At 48.1% G+C, this 16648-nt stretch overlaps 1 protein-coding gene across 1 annotated transcript in view; it reads right to left on the bottom strand.

Annotated features, from left to right (window-relative positions):
- Positions 1 to 4222: 4222 nt before the first annotated feature.
- The window catches only part of COL4A5 (collagen type IV alpha 5 chain), a 115222-nt gene continuing 102796 nt past the window's right edge, over positions 4223 to 16648 (bottom strand). The window contains exons 43-51 of the mRNA XM_066640136.1: positions 16282 to 16354; positions 14869 to 14940; positions 13537 to 13665; positions 12914 to 13012; positions 11944 to 12156; positions 10248 to 10425; positions 8618 to 8732; positions 6766 to 6938; positions 4223 to 5502 (exon numbers count right to left, since the gene is read on the bottom strand). Coding sequence (XP_066496233.1) covers positions 5421 to 5502; positions 6766 to 6938; positions 8618 to 8732; positions 10248 to 10425; positions 11944 to 12156; positions 12914 to 13012; positions 13537 to 13665; positions 14869 to 14940; positions 16282 to 16354 — 1134 coding nt within the window. The 3' untranslated portion in view covers positions 4223 to 5420. The remainder of the gene's footprint in view (positions 5503 to 6765; positions 6939 to 8617; positions 8733 to 10247; positions 10426 to 11943; positions 12157 to 12913; positions 13013 to 13536; positions 13666 to 14868; positions 14941 to 16281; positions 16355 to 16648) is intronic.

The raw sequence follows: 16648 nt of genomic DNA, 5'->3' as shown, positions 1-16648 counted from the left end.
ACAGCAGGAGTTGGCAGGCCATGATGTGGGAACTGAATGCAATGTAGTGGTTCCAATGGCTATTGCAATATTTTCCTTCTCTCACTGATCTCTACGGTCTTCACCTTTTGTGAAGTTGCTTCCGGGAGACTCTTCTGGGGTCTGCGGCTCTGTTTCTAGGGCAACTGTCTTTTGGGGTACGCCAGTGGGCCGTGGCACACCGGTTGCAAATCACTGGGTTGGAGCGACATGAGCAATCTGGAGTCTTCCATTCTGACCCTAAACTTCACTGATGACCTTGGGTCAATTGTCTTTGCAGCCCAGCCTACCTCGTAGGGAGGCTGTGAAGAATGCAAATGGGAGACCCTGTGTATCACCCCCGTCCTGAGCTCTTGGAAAGAAGGATGAGCTAAAAACATCTTTATAGATGCCCCTCATCCCCTTTCTTATTTGCTGGCCCCCTTACCTGATGATGCGCCAGCCTCTCTGCAGCTCACACTTTGCAATGCTGTAGCTCAGCAATCCCTTCTACAATTCCTCTTCCTTCCTGGCCCCTTTTCCAATCCAGGGGCCAGAAGGAAGATAAAGAGGAGCAGTAGAAGCAACTAGGCAGACAGAGATGGGTGCCCATAAGGAAAGCCCTGCTGGATCAGGTCAATGGCCCATCTAGTCCAGCTTCCTGTATCTCACAGTGGTTCACCAGATGCCTTGGGCAGCATGCAAGACAATAAAAGTCCTACATCCTGTTTCCACTCCCTTACACCTGGCATTCTGAGTCTACTTCACCAGGAGGTTGCATACACCCATGGCTTGTAACCTGTGATGAACTTTTCCTCCATCAATCCCCTTTGAAAGGCATCTAAGCCAGGTGCCATCACCTCATCCTGTGGCAAGGAGCCCCTCATCAATCTGGTGCCTGATGTGACAATGGCCTTATGGACAGGCCAGCCCCAAGAGCAGCAAATCCACAAGAACTGTGGGGTCCATAGGACAGGGATTGTGTTTTAAGTCTGGCCACTTGCTTTGCCTACTCCAATGTAACGTTGAGGCCCTGCTACCATTATTACATGCCCTTGGGAGAGCGACTTCCCAGAGAACTGCGAAAGGTGTAAAATGGGCTTTGAGCTAGAGAAGGCCATTTGTTAGCCAGCTTACTTAGGGGAGGGGGGAGAGATCTAGTTTCTCATGTTAAAATCAGTCCAAGAAACATGGATTAGTGTTGCTTTGTCAAATTAAACCCCAGTTTGTTGCTTACTGCAGGCCTGTGAGCAGCTGCTCCCCATTAAGGCAACGCTTCCAATCCATCCGTCCACCCATCTGGTAACACCCGTGCAGTTCTTTGGTGCGCAAAATCCCATTTGGAAGCACACAGAAATGAAATCTGTACCGGTCACACTGTGAAACTTGTGGCCACCCTGCCTCTATAAGGTAACTCTTCCTTCTTTTTGCAGATACTGCCATCATGTGGTTCAACCTAGCAATGCCCCCCCTCCATTTAATTCTTGACAAATGCAGGCCAGTCCTGCATGTTGGACTAATACAGACCTATCTTATAGGATTCTTGTAAGAATATGTATGAAAGTGCTCTATAACTGTGTTCAATTTAATTCATTGTGGGCCTTCTTATTAGACGTTCAGTAGCATCTGCAGCACCCAGCTTGTTTTTTGGGCAAGTCTTCATCACATCCATGCCCCAAACAACCTTAAGGTCACTATTGCTCCCATTGTACAGGTGGAAAACTGAGCCCATGAGAGTTGTGTATGCCTCTTTGCAAAGTTTACTAATTTGGATCCCCACCAGTGCAAGACCTACTTGTTACTCTTGGGTGGGAGAGTTAAATGCCCCTAAGGATTTATCATTATAACATCAATGCAAAGTAATACAGGAAGCTAAGAACATAAGAACAGCCCCACTGGATCAGGCCAACGGCCCATCTAGTCCAGCTTCCTGTATCTCACAGCGGCCCACCAAATGCCCCAGGGAGCACACCAGACAACAAGAGACCTGCAAGGCTTCCTGGGAATTGTAGTTAAGAACATAAGAACAGCCCCACTGGATCAGGCCATAGGCCCATCTAGTCCAGCTTCCTGTATCTCACAGCGGCCCACCAAATGCCCCAAGGGGCACACCAGATAACAAGAGACCTGCAAGGCTTCCTGGGAATTGTAGTTAAGAACATAAGAACAGCCCCACTGGATCAGGCCATAGGCCCATCTAGTCCAGCTTCCTGTATCTCACAGCGGCCCACCAAATGCCCCAGGGAGCACACCTGATAGCAAGAGACCTGCAAGGCTTCCTGGGAATTGTAGTTAAGAACATAAGAACAGCCCCACTGGATCAGGCCATAGGCCCATCTAGTCCAGCTTCCTGTATCTCCCAGCGGCCCACCAAATGCCTCAGGGAGCACACCAGATAACTAGAGACCTACATCCTGGTGCCTCCCAGGAAGCTAAGGGAATGTGGGCAAAAATTCCACATATTTCCATCCAGTTCTTCCATGATTAAAGTTGACAGAGTCGGGAGGGGGGCAGTGGGTGTGATGGGCTGATATAGGGATGACCCTGCCTCAGGGCCTCTGAGAGAAATTTAATCAGGGGGTACAAAGCTTCTTTTGGGACCCTTCCCAAAAGTTGCCCTGCCCGGCCACGTTTGGCTTTGATGTTGCCACCGTCTCTGGTGATTGCCAGCCTCTGCTCCTCTTGCTTCCTGAACATGCAACAGAAGAGAGGGATGGAGCAGAGGAGGACGTGGCGGGCATCAGAGGCACTCTCTAGCCCACCACTCTTCTATCCCTACATTTCTGCTCTGGGTCCCTCTTCGTTTTTCAATCCAGGAAGCTGGAGTTGGAGGAGCAGTGGAGGAAAGTGAATGGACAGAGGTGAGCCACGCTCCTGCCTGCTTCAGTTGGCCTCATAGGTGAGACATGATTGAGACATACAAAATGATGCAGGGGATGGACAGAGTGGATAGGGAGATGCTCTTTACACTCTCACATAACACCAGAACCAGGGGACAGCCACTAAAATTGAGTGTTGGGAGAGTTAGAACAGACAAGAGAAAATATTTCTTTACTCAGTGTGTGGTTGGTCTGTGGAACTCCTTGCCACAGGATGTGGTGACGGCGTCTGGCCTGGATGCCTTTAAAAGGGGATTGGACAAGTTTCTGGAGGAAAAATCCATTACGGGGTACAAGCCATGATGTGTATGCGCAACCTCCTGATTTTAGAAATGGGTTATGTCAGAAGGCCAGATGCAAGGGAGGGCACCAGGATGAGGTCTCTTGTTATTTGGTGGGCCGCTGTGAGATACAGGAAGCTGGACTAGATGGGCCTATGGCCTGATCCAGTGGGGCTGTTCTTATGTTCTTACGTGAGGCCAGTCCTGCATGTTGGAATAGTACAGACCTATCTTATAGGATTCTTGTAAGAATATGTATGAAAGTGCTCTATAACTGTGTTCTTTATATCCATGTCCCATTTAGGGTTTTATGGTTGTGCCAAAACCAGGCTATGAAGCTGCCTTCAGTGGCATCAAGACCAGTCTCCAGAGTGCATTGAAGTAATATAAATGCACTGAAAATGCATTAAAGCTGCAGTGGAAACACAGGGTAGGCCGAGATTGAGGTACCCAAATTTATTAATAAACTTATTTTGTACTGCATAGTTTGTTTTGTCATGGCCCTGGCCCCATGGAAGCCCAGGCCATGGGCATTTTGCCCCCCTGGCTTTCCAGCTCAGTCCTCTGCAGTTTTCAGGGCCAACTTAAGGCCCTAGTTTTTATGGTTAAAGCCCTACATTGACATAGGGGCTAGAGACTCAAAGAGCTGCCATCTCCCATACAAGTATTCACCACATTCGTCACCTGAGGCCACGAATTCATTTGGTGGTCTTAGGCCAGCCACACCCTAAGGTGCTATGGCGTAAATTTTGGGAACCACTGGTTTTGGGGGAAAACACAGATCTGCTCAGTCGCAGCCCTCACATGCATACAAAAAACCCATCTTTTGTTACCATAAACAAATGATATAGGTATGATTTTTATGCACTTGCGATCATCTGAAAAATTGGACTTTGGGGAACCTGCCGGGTGCAAGGGAGGGCACCGGGATGCAGGTCTCTTGTTGTCATATGTGGCTCCCTGAGATACAGGAAGCTGGACTAGATGGACCTTGGGTCTGATCCAGAGGGGCTCTTTTTATGTTCTTAACCTGCTACTGGAAAAAAAATCACCGCTCAACTTAAGTGAAGGTATGAAAAGATCCGCTCTCACCGGTTTCCATTTTATTTCAAAGGATTCTCAGAGTGTACAGTCATTTTTGATAAAATACATGACATCCCTTCTGGGAAAATAAAAAAAAAGTGGGGTTCTTTTGTGCGTGTGTACAAATAATATTTATACTGTCAGAGTTACCTGCATATTTTTTTTCACAGAGGGGTATTTTGCTGAAGTGACACAGCAATTATTACACAAATGCATATGACTTTTTAATCTTTCTTACAAAAGAATACAGGATAGGCGGAGAATTTTCCAAACTTCCACAGAATATGCAAAAATAAAAACCTCTAAAAATTCATATTTTTTTTTGGCTTCGTAAAGACAGAGAAAATCTTCAGTCCTGCGGCAGGCAACACGGATGCCTTTTCCAGCTGTTTTTTGTAGGTTTCCCAAAAGGAAAGTGTGATTGAAGGACTGAAAAGAGACTTCCAAGCTCAGTAGTGGTTGGGCTGTCAAAAGCTGAGAATTCTCCTTTTCGCGTCTTGGCTATGCAATATCGCTGCCCGCTTTCAGTGGGGTATTTTAAGGCTGGCGTGTGCATATATATAAAATCTATATATCTCTATATATAGGTTTGCTTTTTTTTTTCTGTGAAGACAAGTGTGATTTCAGGCTGGTTCGTGTCTAAATGCTCAAGAAGTTGAAAACCAAAAAAAAAAAGGTGTTTACACAATATACACATTTCATTACTTACAAAGGAAAGCTTAAATAAGCTTAAACTTTTTTTTTTCATATTAAAAACCTGGGGTTACAGTAGGGGGTTAGTAGCACCATGAAGAATGGTCTTCTCAGAGTGTCAGTCTCATCATTTTGAATCATCACAGTGCATCCTGGCCTCTCTTCTGCAGGGCGATTTTTTTCAAATGGCACGACCGGGGTGCGGGGGTGGGGAGATATGGCAGCATTACCTTCTGATCCACAGTGACCCTTGAGCGTCTCCAATATTTTTCACAAGAGGACAGTTCTCTTGATAAAAATGCACCAGAAGACCGCCTTGGGGGATAGAACGCTGGAATCCACATCACCAGGATGTTCTCTCTCTCTCTCTCTCTCGTTGGTGTTTCTAAAGTTCATTCTTTCTTCTTCTGCACAATAGCACCATTGTTATAGCTGATGGACAGTGCACCAAAAGAATTCTCAGTGGTTTTCAAAGTCTCCCAAGACATTACGTCCTCTTCATACACACTTGGCATCGGCTAATACGTGTCCTCAGATCGCCGGCTTTCAGGGTCTCCGACTGAGGTTTACTGGTTAACGTAAAATGTCAAAAATACAAACAGTGTTAGCCACGGCTATCAGGTCACCTGACCAAGGGGCCAAACTGTGGCCTACAGAGCACCAAGAAAATCCTCTTGGACATGGCGTGGCAATGACGAAGGCTTACCATTCCACCCTGCTGCATCCAGTCTTCACAGCCAATCTTTCTAGAAATTTGTACCAGACAGACACTTCCATTGGCAATCACCCAAGAATTTCCTGGGGGAAGTGGCTGCCCGCTGAGAGTTTCTACAAAAGATCAGGTGTGAAGATGGGAGGTGGCGGGGCAGAATAGTAAGTCTTTGCCACCACCACGCTGTGCCCAAGAAGATTTTCTCGGTGCGCTGCCTCTGGTCCACGGGTCATAGTTTGGAAGCCCCTGACCTAGCCCACTACCACCGTCACTGAACCACTATGATCTCATTTTTAACCAGCCCTAAAGATCTTTTGGAATTGAAGAAGGTTCTTCCTATCCCACGTGATCCTCAGTCATCATGTGAGTTGGTTAGACAGACAGACGAACAGAGGTTGGCCAAATATATTCCATTTGAGGCAAGATTGAAAATCCCAGCCCTGCAGCAATGCTTCCCTCCATACATACACAGTGGACACAATCCTGCTCCCTCCCACATACAGTTGGACTATGGTATTTGAAGAGGTTCCGTTCTAGAACTCCCTGCGGATATCAGAATCAGTGGATGCCCACCATTTAAAGCCCTTTAACAACAACAAAAAGTGCCCAAATTGGGGTTCCCCTCATTTTGCTGTTTCTAAGCCTGTAGAGCTGTTTTTAGTACCAAATGACCCACTTCTGGGTCACAAGGAGGTTCCGGGTCACTCATCCCAGAATGCAAAGAAAGGAACCTCTGAGCTATCCAGAAGTGGATCTTTCCGTGCCTGTAGAGCTTGGAAACCGCATGGTTGGGCCGCGAAAAGGTAAACACGTTGGATTTGGTACTCTTTTTTTGTTTTTGTTTTAAAAGGGTTTTAAATAAATATGCTTTTATCTTGTTTGTAAATCATGTTTTTAATTGTGTTTTTAATCATTTTTGTAAGCCGCCTTGGGAGAAAGGTGGGGTGTAAATAAATAAAATAAATATGGACTTCTGGTATCCACTGGCATTTGTGGTGATCAAATCTGCAGATTTTGGACCCGCGATCCGACTGTATTCTGTGTATATGAGATATGCACACACAGGCTTGTGCACGCATCGAGCTAGAAACCCTGTTTTGACAACGGCACACTTGCTTACCTAAACATTTCCGCCACCTCCACCGTTGCCAGCCAGAAACTGTATGAATTGGCATAATAATTGCAGGTCCCTCGACCGTGACACTCAATGAAGGGAGCCGAGCGGAATTCTTCCAGGCAGGAACCGGGGGAGGCCAAGGCCTGCCCGGACCCCTCTGCGCCAGCACTTGTGTGCTAAGAAACAAAACAGCAGAATTAGTTTCACTGCCATTGACAGGCAGCTGGAGAAATCAGTCACGTGCAAGAAAAAACACGGGGGTTTGTTTTTTTATTCCCCTTCTGTGCTGTAACTACTGCACCACACAATCTATAACAAGGTAAGACGAGCCCTGCAGGATCAGACCCAAAGTTCATCTACTGCAGTATCCTGTGTTCACCCTAGACCCTTTGTTTCCATGCTTGTTAGGCATGTCAGTCTTTGCCCTTCTCTTTAATTAAGTATGTTGGTTGCTAGGCATGCAAATTGTTCTGAGGGGAGATTAAGGATTGGTTGAATGACTGATGATGTCACAAATGCACTGAAGGCTCAGGTAAAACAGGGGAAAGTGACACTATCCTCTTATGCAATGCCTTGGAGGAAAAGGACATTTAGAGCAGTTGCTGACCTACCATAAGTTGAGTAGGGGGATGGATTTTTGTGCAGGGGGGGGCGCCATCACGGACCTTTGCCCCACGTGCAGGGCTGGGGAGGTCCGCTGCTGATTTAGAGGGCAAAGATTATTAGGAATATTTATAAACCATATTTTATAACCCAATATTTATAACAGAGGCAGGAGATGGGGTCTGGAGATTGAGCTATTGCCCTGCCTGAAGATGCTAAACAGGATCAGCCTTGGATTGGCTTTGGGTGAGAGTCCGGTAGCCGCTGACGGAGCTCACCGAGGAATGCGGAGTGTGTGGAATGTGGTGGAGTCAGCTGACAAGATGAAGTCTTGAGAAACAGCCAAGGCGTTATCTGTGGCTGCTTGTAAGGCTCGGAAGGAGGGCAGCCAGGATGATAACCACACATTGAAGGGGAGACATCAGGCGAAATTGAGGGCTATATGTACTGTATATACAGTACCGGCTCGGGTCCGGGGTATTTGAGGGACCGCCTCCTTCCCTACAATCCTGCCCGTGCTCTTAGATCATCTGGGGGGGGCCCTTTTGACTGTGCTGCCACTAAGAGATGTGAGAGGGGCGGCGGCCAGGAAGAGGGCCTTCTCGGTGGTGGCCCCCGAACTGTGGAATACCCTCCCCTTAGAACTGAGAACTGCTCCCTCGTTGCTAACATTTTGGCGTGGACTGAAGACCTTTTTATTTCAAAAAGCTTTTAATTGTTGACAGGCTGGCTGGCGTTCTTGCTTTTTATATGAAAATCCATGGGGTTTGTTTGTTTTTAGTTTTTTAATTATTGTAAATTGTTTTTTAATGTATTTTTAAAGTGTTTGTAAGCTGCCTTGTGTGCCCGCTGGGCAAAAAGGCGGGGTATAAATTAATAAAATAAATAAATAAATAAATATAAGGACCAATTGTAAAAACCCCATTTGAAAAAAGAAATGGGGTTTATGAGCAACCTGCCAAAGCCTTGTGTCTAGAGAAAGGCAGCGTCAAAATCCCTTTAACAATAATAAACCCGTTTTCAATCAAGTGTAGCTCACAAAGTACTTCACATCGCAGAAAATCAATCAGTGATTCCCTGTCTCGCAAAGCCGCCTCTGCCCACTTGCTTCTTTGACTCCTCAAAATAATCTACAGCCTTCCCTTCCCATCTTTCTGATCGACCACTCTCCCCATTCAGGAAGGCAACGCGCAGAGGCAAGAGGATAGCCACTCAGAGCACTATTGCTGCACATTTTGGACTGAGCCCATACCATCATGAAGGAGTAGCCAATCCATAACGAGCTCCAGCCTTGTGGACATGGCGGGATTTGAATGGTTTGGCTGTGGACTGCGATGACCATGGCCGGAGCTTCGCAGACTGCGCAGCTGAAGGAAAAGGAAAGATTGACAAGCAAACGGCATCAAACTCTTAATACACAGAAGAAAGGCCCTGATGGATCAGGTGTCTGAGTCGCTGAAGGTAGTAGTCGTCGCCATAAGTTCCATAAATTAATTAAACTTTGTGAGAATCTCATGCTTCATATAGCTACTGCTCTCACATAAGCCGTCTTCAGCAATAACCTTGACTTTCACTGCTTTTCTCTTTCAGCCATTTTCAATTACGGTTGGATCTCAGTACCGGCAAGGGATCTGAAACCCACGGATAATCAAATCCATGGGTCGGCCCTTCCCGTACCTCTCCCAGACGTGACCTGAAGAATCTTCCTGTCACATCTGGGAGGCCTTCTGGTTTTGGCAAGAAACCCAAATTACCTTTTGGAGGCCTCTGGCAGGCCTTCTAAGACCCGGGAAGGTCTTGTGCAGCATCCCTGGTCTCAAAAAGTCCTCCTTTCTAGATGTGACTGGAAGACTCTTCCGGTCGCATCCAGGAGGTACAACGAGGCCCTCCTGATCCATACGCTGGGTTAATTCTGCAGGTCCCAAACCCATGGAGCTGACTTGTGTAAACTTATTTCAAATACTGGGCAGGAAGTCTGGTCTAGAGGGTAGAGCCTCCATTAGCCTGAAGATAACATCAGAAGGTCGCCAGTTCAAGGACACCGGCAGCTCCCTGAACAGCTAAGAATGGCGAGACCTTGAAGCAGCTGACAAGCCCAGCTGAGTGATTCCACCTGCTCTTGGTGTGAGCAAGAAGCATCTTGGCTGTCCTCCAGGTGAGAGATGGAGCTGCTTGTCAGCCTGCGTGGGAGAACTGGAGGCCAGAAGTGAGACCAAACCAGGAAGATCCATTCTGAAATGTTGCTGGTTCTTGAAAGAAAGAACCTCTATGATTGTCAAAATCCCCTTGAGGGATTTAGAAATGCCTGCCTATGTAAACCACCTTGAATAAAGTCAGAGGAGTAATCCAATGACCAGAAAGGCGGCATATAAATACCTAGTTATTATTATACTGTCTATGTGATTTTCTCTTTTGTACAGTTTCATCCAACCTTCCAAACCATTTGTTGATGTTCTTATGTTTATTTTTCTTTTACTTCTGGCTATTTAGGTTGAGCATGCATCACACCTGCTATATAGATAGTTATTTTTGGTCAGCCAAAATAAATGTGCAAGCTAAATAAGGCTATGCTTGGACATTTACCCATTTTCTCTCTGGCCAACATTCCCAGGTCCCTAACCAGACAAAAGTGCAAGGCATTGGTGCATATAGTCTAGTGACGGGGGAAAGCTCCCCATGGCAAGCTCAAAGCTGCCCGTAGCAAGCTTGGTTTATTCTGAGTCTAATTCCAAGTCCACTTCAGCACCCCCAAAGCAAAAAAAAATTTAGACCTAAAACAAAAATGGCGGCAGCAGCTCTGATGTAACCCACTTCAGGTTGACCCTGGCCCACCTACTGAAGACCTCTTATCAAGACCACTATTAAGGCTCTCTCGCTCTCACCGGCTAATGAATGGCTGAATGTTCTTTCCAATTAATGGCTCCATACTCATTGGCATTGGCTCCGGAGTGGACAGCCAATACGAATAGTCGTTTCTAGAAGCAAAATTGCAGACGTTGTTGATGTTGCAGAACATGAAGGGCATCGTGCTGAAACGGCGAAGGCAGCTCCCGGCAGTACCTGGCAAACAGAGAGACACACTGTCGGTGAACGGGGGAAGGATGACACCTTTGCTTCTCGCGACGGCTGATAGAGATTTTAGAGGGTTAACTTATCTTCTCTAGTTTAAGAAAAATAACTGAAATTGGAGCCAAGAGAATGACTGTTGTTCCCCCTCAAAATAGGATAGGAGGGTCATTATGTCAAAGTGACCTAAAGAGATCATGATTGGCAGAACATGTAGATCATAACTTTCCCCAAGGGAAAATTCCAGGATCTTGTATAACCCTTAGTGTGGGCCAGGAACATTTTGAGATGCAGGGCAAAATGACCTCCTAATTAGAGCTGGGACCACGCACCAAACCTGTCATAATATGCCCAACAAGGAGGTGGAAGTGATATACAGTGTCACACGGGTAACTTGTTTATCTCATGTTATTTAATGTGATTTTCTGGGTGTGGTTCTTTGAGAAACAGGATGGGGAATGAAGGGTGAACATTTGTATCCAAACTGAATCAATTGGCTTGTGCGTAACTCCCTGTTGTAGAAATAAAGCCTCCAAACCCTTTTAAAAGGGTTGCGACTGTTTGGCATTGCGTCAGTTAAAAGAATCTGAAAATCTTTCCAACACGGCAAAGGATCTCACAGCCCAAGCCTATCCACACTTTCCTGGAACAAAGCCCCATCGACACTGATGGGACTTACTCCTGAGCAGGCACGCATAGGATTGGGCTCTCAATTCCATACAGCTCCCAAAAGCTCCTGTGTTGTTCTTCTCCATCTACAGCTTATGGATAGATGTGGTCAAGGTCCAACTGCACCGCAAACTGGCCACGGATACGCGAGACAGAGCCAAGCATTTGCTTTGGGGCTCTGGCCCAGTTGCGTGCGCCTGGCATAGGCTTACCTGGGGCAAATGCCCTGAGCGCCAGCCTCTAGGGCCCCGTGGAAGCCTCTCTGAGGCTCCTGATGGGGGCGGAAACTGTGCTTCTGGTTTGCCGGAAGCACAGCTTATAGCGCCGGGGAACCTCACAGAGGTTTCCCTGGCATGGGAGGAGTTTGCATGAGGCTCCAAGAGCCTCTGGTAAGTAGGGGGGGGCGAATTTCTGCCTGAGGGGGGCAGCGACAGCCCACAGGGGGCGCTGTCGCAGAGCTTTGCCCCGGGTGCAGGGCTGTGGAGGTCCGCGGCTGCTCTGGCCAAGTCGCTTTCTGTCTGCCTCCACTGTGAAATGGAATTCATAATGGCCTACACCTCAAAGACTGTTGCCAAGGCAAAGACAATAACAGTTGCCAATTCCAATAGGCCTGGTGCCTGAATTGGAGGATGGAGCAGAAGAGAAAATGTGAACGGAGAGGTTTCCGACCTTCCAGCCCACTACTCTTGTCTCCTCCTTCCTCTTCCTCTGTCCTTTTTCCAACCCATGGAGTGGGGAAAAGGGAGTGGGTGGCTGCAGGTGGGTGAACTCCACCGCTCTGCTGCCTGTTAACCTCTTTGGTCAACCTCATGGTTGGACCAGCCCTGCAACCAGATGCCTCACCCAGATCCTGTCCATGGGCTCTCTCATTTCCTTGCACGTAGAGAAGAGAAAAGCCATTGTATATCTGGATCGTTCCTTGTGGGCATGCCGGCGTGTCAGTCGTTTGGCTGTGGCGGGTGATAAGGAATCCGTGGGCTACCGAAGCGGATCCAGGAAGACCAGGAGGTCCTTGCAACCCATCGGGACCAGGGGGGCCCTGTGAACCTCGTAAACCTGTTTGCAGGAAATAAACCCAGTAGAGAAGCCTAGTGGTTAGGCCATCCTCACCCCGACACAACAGCAGATGTCAAGATGCACGAGCTATGCGCCAGCATGCAGCCTCTCAAACTCCCCCTGCCCGTCCCTAAACTTATTTCAAGTTTCAGGCCCTTTTTGGGTTCAACCACTCCTGATACTTTAGTTAAGTGCTTTGCTTCTTAGGAGAGTCACGCTGATCTCCAGCTCATGCGTTCTTAAGATGTCTCTTCAGTTGCCAACCTTGAACATGGCTTCCCCTCTGCCCCCACAGCAGCTGGTCAGCACTCGTGCTTGCCCAGTCCTACACTGGGCTTATTCCCATTCAATTCTAATGAGAGCACCCCACTGGAGCACCCCTTGAGTTCCCTGTTCTTATTCATGGCAACTGCAGATGGCTGCAGCAGAAGACCTTGGAAAGTATCCCAAGTTCATCAGATGCTCTTATTTTATTTCTAAGCCGCCTTCCAGCCAGGAGGTATCTTTATGTGTCATATGAGTTCGGCTCTTTGGGGTTCCAGACCCTCTGCCTGGAGGAGGATGGGGCTGCCATCAGGGATTAACCAGGGAATTTCTGCATGCCAAAAAGGTACACCACCCCTCTGCCCCAGCTTCTCCCTTAAACCACAACTGAGCTGCAATGGGGAAGCCCTTCACAATAATGCTATGGGCTTTTACACACCTCTCTGTATTCCCTCTGCAATTCTGCTCGACAGGGAGGGGAGGCTTACAGTACCTGGTTGACCAGGAAGTCCTCTCTCTCCTTTACGACCAGCCGGACCATCAAATCCAGAAATTCCATCTCTCCCAGTATCACCAGGAAGGCCAACTGGACCTGGGGGGGGAGGAATGACAATGCAGATCATTAATAATCCTCACCCCTTTCCAGCACTGACTTAAGGGCGATGCAGCTCTCAGGTAAGGGAACAAACATTCCTTGACTTTGAGGAGGCCTCCTTGAGTGACACCCAACTGCAGGATGAAGCACATGTCCCATTGGCGCCGCTATGCCAGTGCTGGAAAGCACTGAGATAAGGGGTTAAGATTTTGCCCAAAGTTTCCATAGGATTAGCATTAAGGCACACAGAGCCACCCAAATGTCATACGTGCAACTGGCTGCTTGTACAGATTTACTTATTTATTTATACAGGTATTTATATACCGCCTTTCTTTGATCGTCAGATGTCTCCTCAGACTTTAATCCAAGGCGGTTTACATAGGCAGGCTGTTCTAAACCCCCATAAGGATTTTTACAATTGAATAGTTCTCGTCTTTCATAGAACTCCTCGTTCCAGCTGGATTCCTTCCCTGTCTGGCCTCTCTCTGGCCCTTCGCCTCCCACGCTTGTGACGTCCTTACCTTGAAGTCCTGGTGGGCCTGGAATTCCAGGTAGGCCTTTCAGTCCTGGCTGCCCTGGAGGTCCAGGGGGACCTGGGTCACCTTTGACGACAATTGTTTGTCCAGCTGGGCCAGGTATCCCTGGAGGACCTAGGACAGAGTAACGCAGACTTAAGATGGACTCAGTGGCCATCTCTCATATTCAGAGGGCGTCAGACCAGGGCAAACCAAACCACTGCCATGCAGTGCCTTAGCAAAAGCAAATGGACCCGCTTCAACAGAGGCCCAGCAATTTGTCTGATGGGTCAGACCAAATAAACAAAAGGATTAAAGTTGTAGCAAACAATCAAATCAACACAACAGACTTAGGGCCCAATCCTAAACTGGATACCACTAGAGGAGCAAGCACCCCGACTGTCGCAGCATGGAGGCTCATGGCTGGTGGAGGGGAAGGGTAGAACATAGGCAGGGCAGGAGGAGGACTTGGCCTGGGAGAGGACAGGAATGTTAGCAGTGGCTACCACCATATCCTATCCCTCTTCCTGGGTCTCATTTCCCGACACTGGACTTCTTGGACTTGCACCAGTGATTTTGCTGGGACAAACTTGAGCAGCCCCATAAAGGCTGCAGGGGCTTACCCTGGGACAAGGAGACAAAAGTCCCCCTCCCTCAAGGAGACCTCTGGCAGCCTCTCTTTCTGTGCTGGATGCAACAGAGGCCATTTTGGCACCACTGCATCACGGCGCAGAAAATTCATTAGGATTGGGGGTTGCTTGTTCCTTTAAGTAGTGGAAAAACAACTAGTAAGTAGATGGACTACCAAGAATTTCAGCAGGTGGCCATCACAATATTACCATTTGCTTCTGAGTGAAATTCAAGGTGCAGGTTGAAAAAACCCTAAGCAGCTTGGGACTGGAGTTCTGAAGAACCGCCTTCCCCCATAGCAAACTTCCATACCCCAAAGTCTGCGGGGGGGGGGGGGCATTTGTAATGGCTGAAAAGTGGGGAGCAGGCTTAGGACTGGGCTGTAAAATGAGTAAATGGCAGAAAAGGTCTCATCAGTGTGTCGCTTTCCCAGACAAATCCATTTCCAAGAGCTTCCTTGAGGAAGGAACCTACATGGGTTTTTAAAAAAAAAAAGATTGCACAGAAATATAAAGTTGGAGGCTGGTCTCTGAAGAGCCAGTTCCTGTAAAGCAAAATGCAAATGGTTCTTGAAAGCATAAGAAGCAAACCTTTTCCTAGAGGGACCTCTCTACCCAAGACAAAATCAGTGACAACCCATCAAATGAGTGAGGAGACAAAAAGAGGGCCCCACACTTTCGCTCCCATTTTGGAAAACTCCATTCCTACCTGGTGAGCCAGGCAGTCCAGGATCACCTGCGAGGCCAGCGGGTCCCAATGGTCCAGAAGGTCCCTTCATACCTAAAAGACCAAACCCTCGCGGTTAATGCACAGTGGAAAGTACAGCAGCCCAAGACCTGGGGTCTGAAGCAGCGTATCAAATGGGGCCTCCCCCACCTGGCAATGTTCCTCCCAGACCAAGGAAGGGGGTGGGGGTCAGAGCAGAAGGAAAAGTGTGTAGAAGGGTGGTGGGTTACTCTGTCTCCCATGCTTTAACCCACCGCTGCCCTCTTCGCCGCACTTCTTCCACTCTGTCCCCCTCTTCCTTGTCCAATCCAGCAAGCAGGAGAAGGAACATTGTTAATTGTTACTAGTCCCTGTTAGTCCCTGCTAACTGGTGCAAAGGGGCACCTCTTAAAGTGGTGTCCTCTTATACTTAGCAGGGGGAGAGCAACTGTCCCTTTTCGCCCCAGTACGGAGCCTTTTCCAGCACCTCTTCTGCATCTTATTTTTCAGGTTGTGAGCCCTTTGCAGATGGGAAACAGTTTATGGGATTATTTTGCTTTGTCATCTACCTTTTGTGAAAAAGTGGTATGTAAACAGTCATAACAATTAAGAACAACCACCACGGAGGTGAGTGGATGGACGGAAGCATTCCCATCCTCAATGTGATAGCCTCTGATGGCTTCATGGATGGGTCCATCCCTGATGGAAAGGCACAACCAATGCCTTGACTCACTAACCTCCTTACATTGAGCAGGCATCTCACTTTGTAAGGTGCAGGGGGATTGGACATGACAACCTAGTAAAAGGGCTCAAGTGCTTTATTCCTGGTTCCACCAAGGCAGTTCTCAACAGTTGGCCTGGTCTTCGCTGCACTGCAGTGCCACCCAGACAATGGCCAGCGAAGGTACTGCAGCTCATCAACCCAACCAGACCAGGTGATGTGGAGAGCCAATAAAGGTATCCCTAGTCCTATATCCCTCTTGCAGATCCCTGTAAGAGGGATCTGAAGGCCTTAGGAGTGGACCTCAACAAGTGGGAAACCCTGGCCTCTGAGCGGCCCGCTTGGAGGCAGGCTGTGCAGCATGGCCTTTCCCAGTTTGAAGAGACACTTGGCCAACAGTCTGAGGCTAAGAGGCAAAGAAGGAAGGCCCATAGCCAGGGAGACAGACCAGGGACAGACTGCGCTTGCTCCCAGTGTGGAAGGGATTGTCACTCCTGAATTGGCCTTTTCAGCCACACTAGACGCTGTTCCAGGACCACCTTTCAGAGCGCGATACCAGAGTCTTTCGAGATTGAAGGTTGCCAACAGTCCTATATCAGAGTGCTGGGCTAGACTGACCAATTAGTCTGACTCAGGGCAAGGCAGCTTCATATGGACAGTTGGAAAGAATTCCCACAAAGTTGCCTTTTAAATACCTGGGAATCCTGGAACTCCTGGAACACCTGGGTCGCCTTTCATTCCATTCAGACCCGGACGGCCTGGATCACCCTATGAAGACATAATGATGGCTATCACACCAATGGTGAAAACCAAACCAGTACAACTCAGCATCAAAGCACAAAAAAAAAAAAAAAAAGAGTTGTAAGCACCAGGATTTAACTCACCGCAGGTTCTGTACCTGAGCTCCCAGATGTGTTCTCTGGTCATGTCCAGGTGGCTTTCTGAAGCCTGCAGAGGCCATACGTGACCTCTGCAGACCTCAGAAAGGCCTCCAGAGGTTCTAGCTTCACACTATATAGAACCTGTACCAGTGAATGCGGGGGTGCAAGGGCAACAGTTGGG

The sequence above is a fragment of the Tiliqua scincoides genome, chromosome 12 (assembly GCF_035046505.1).
Source record: "Tiliqua scincoides isolate rTilSci1 chromosome 12, rTilSci1.hap2, whole genome shotgun sequence".
NCBI classification, from domain to species: Eukaryota; Metazoa; Chordata; class Lepidosauria; order Squamata; family Scincidae; genus Tiliqua; species Tiliqua scincoides.
Note: the sequence above shows the minus strand (reverse complement) of the source record. Positions and strands in the feature narration are given on the sequence as shown.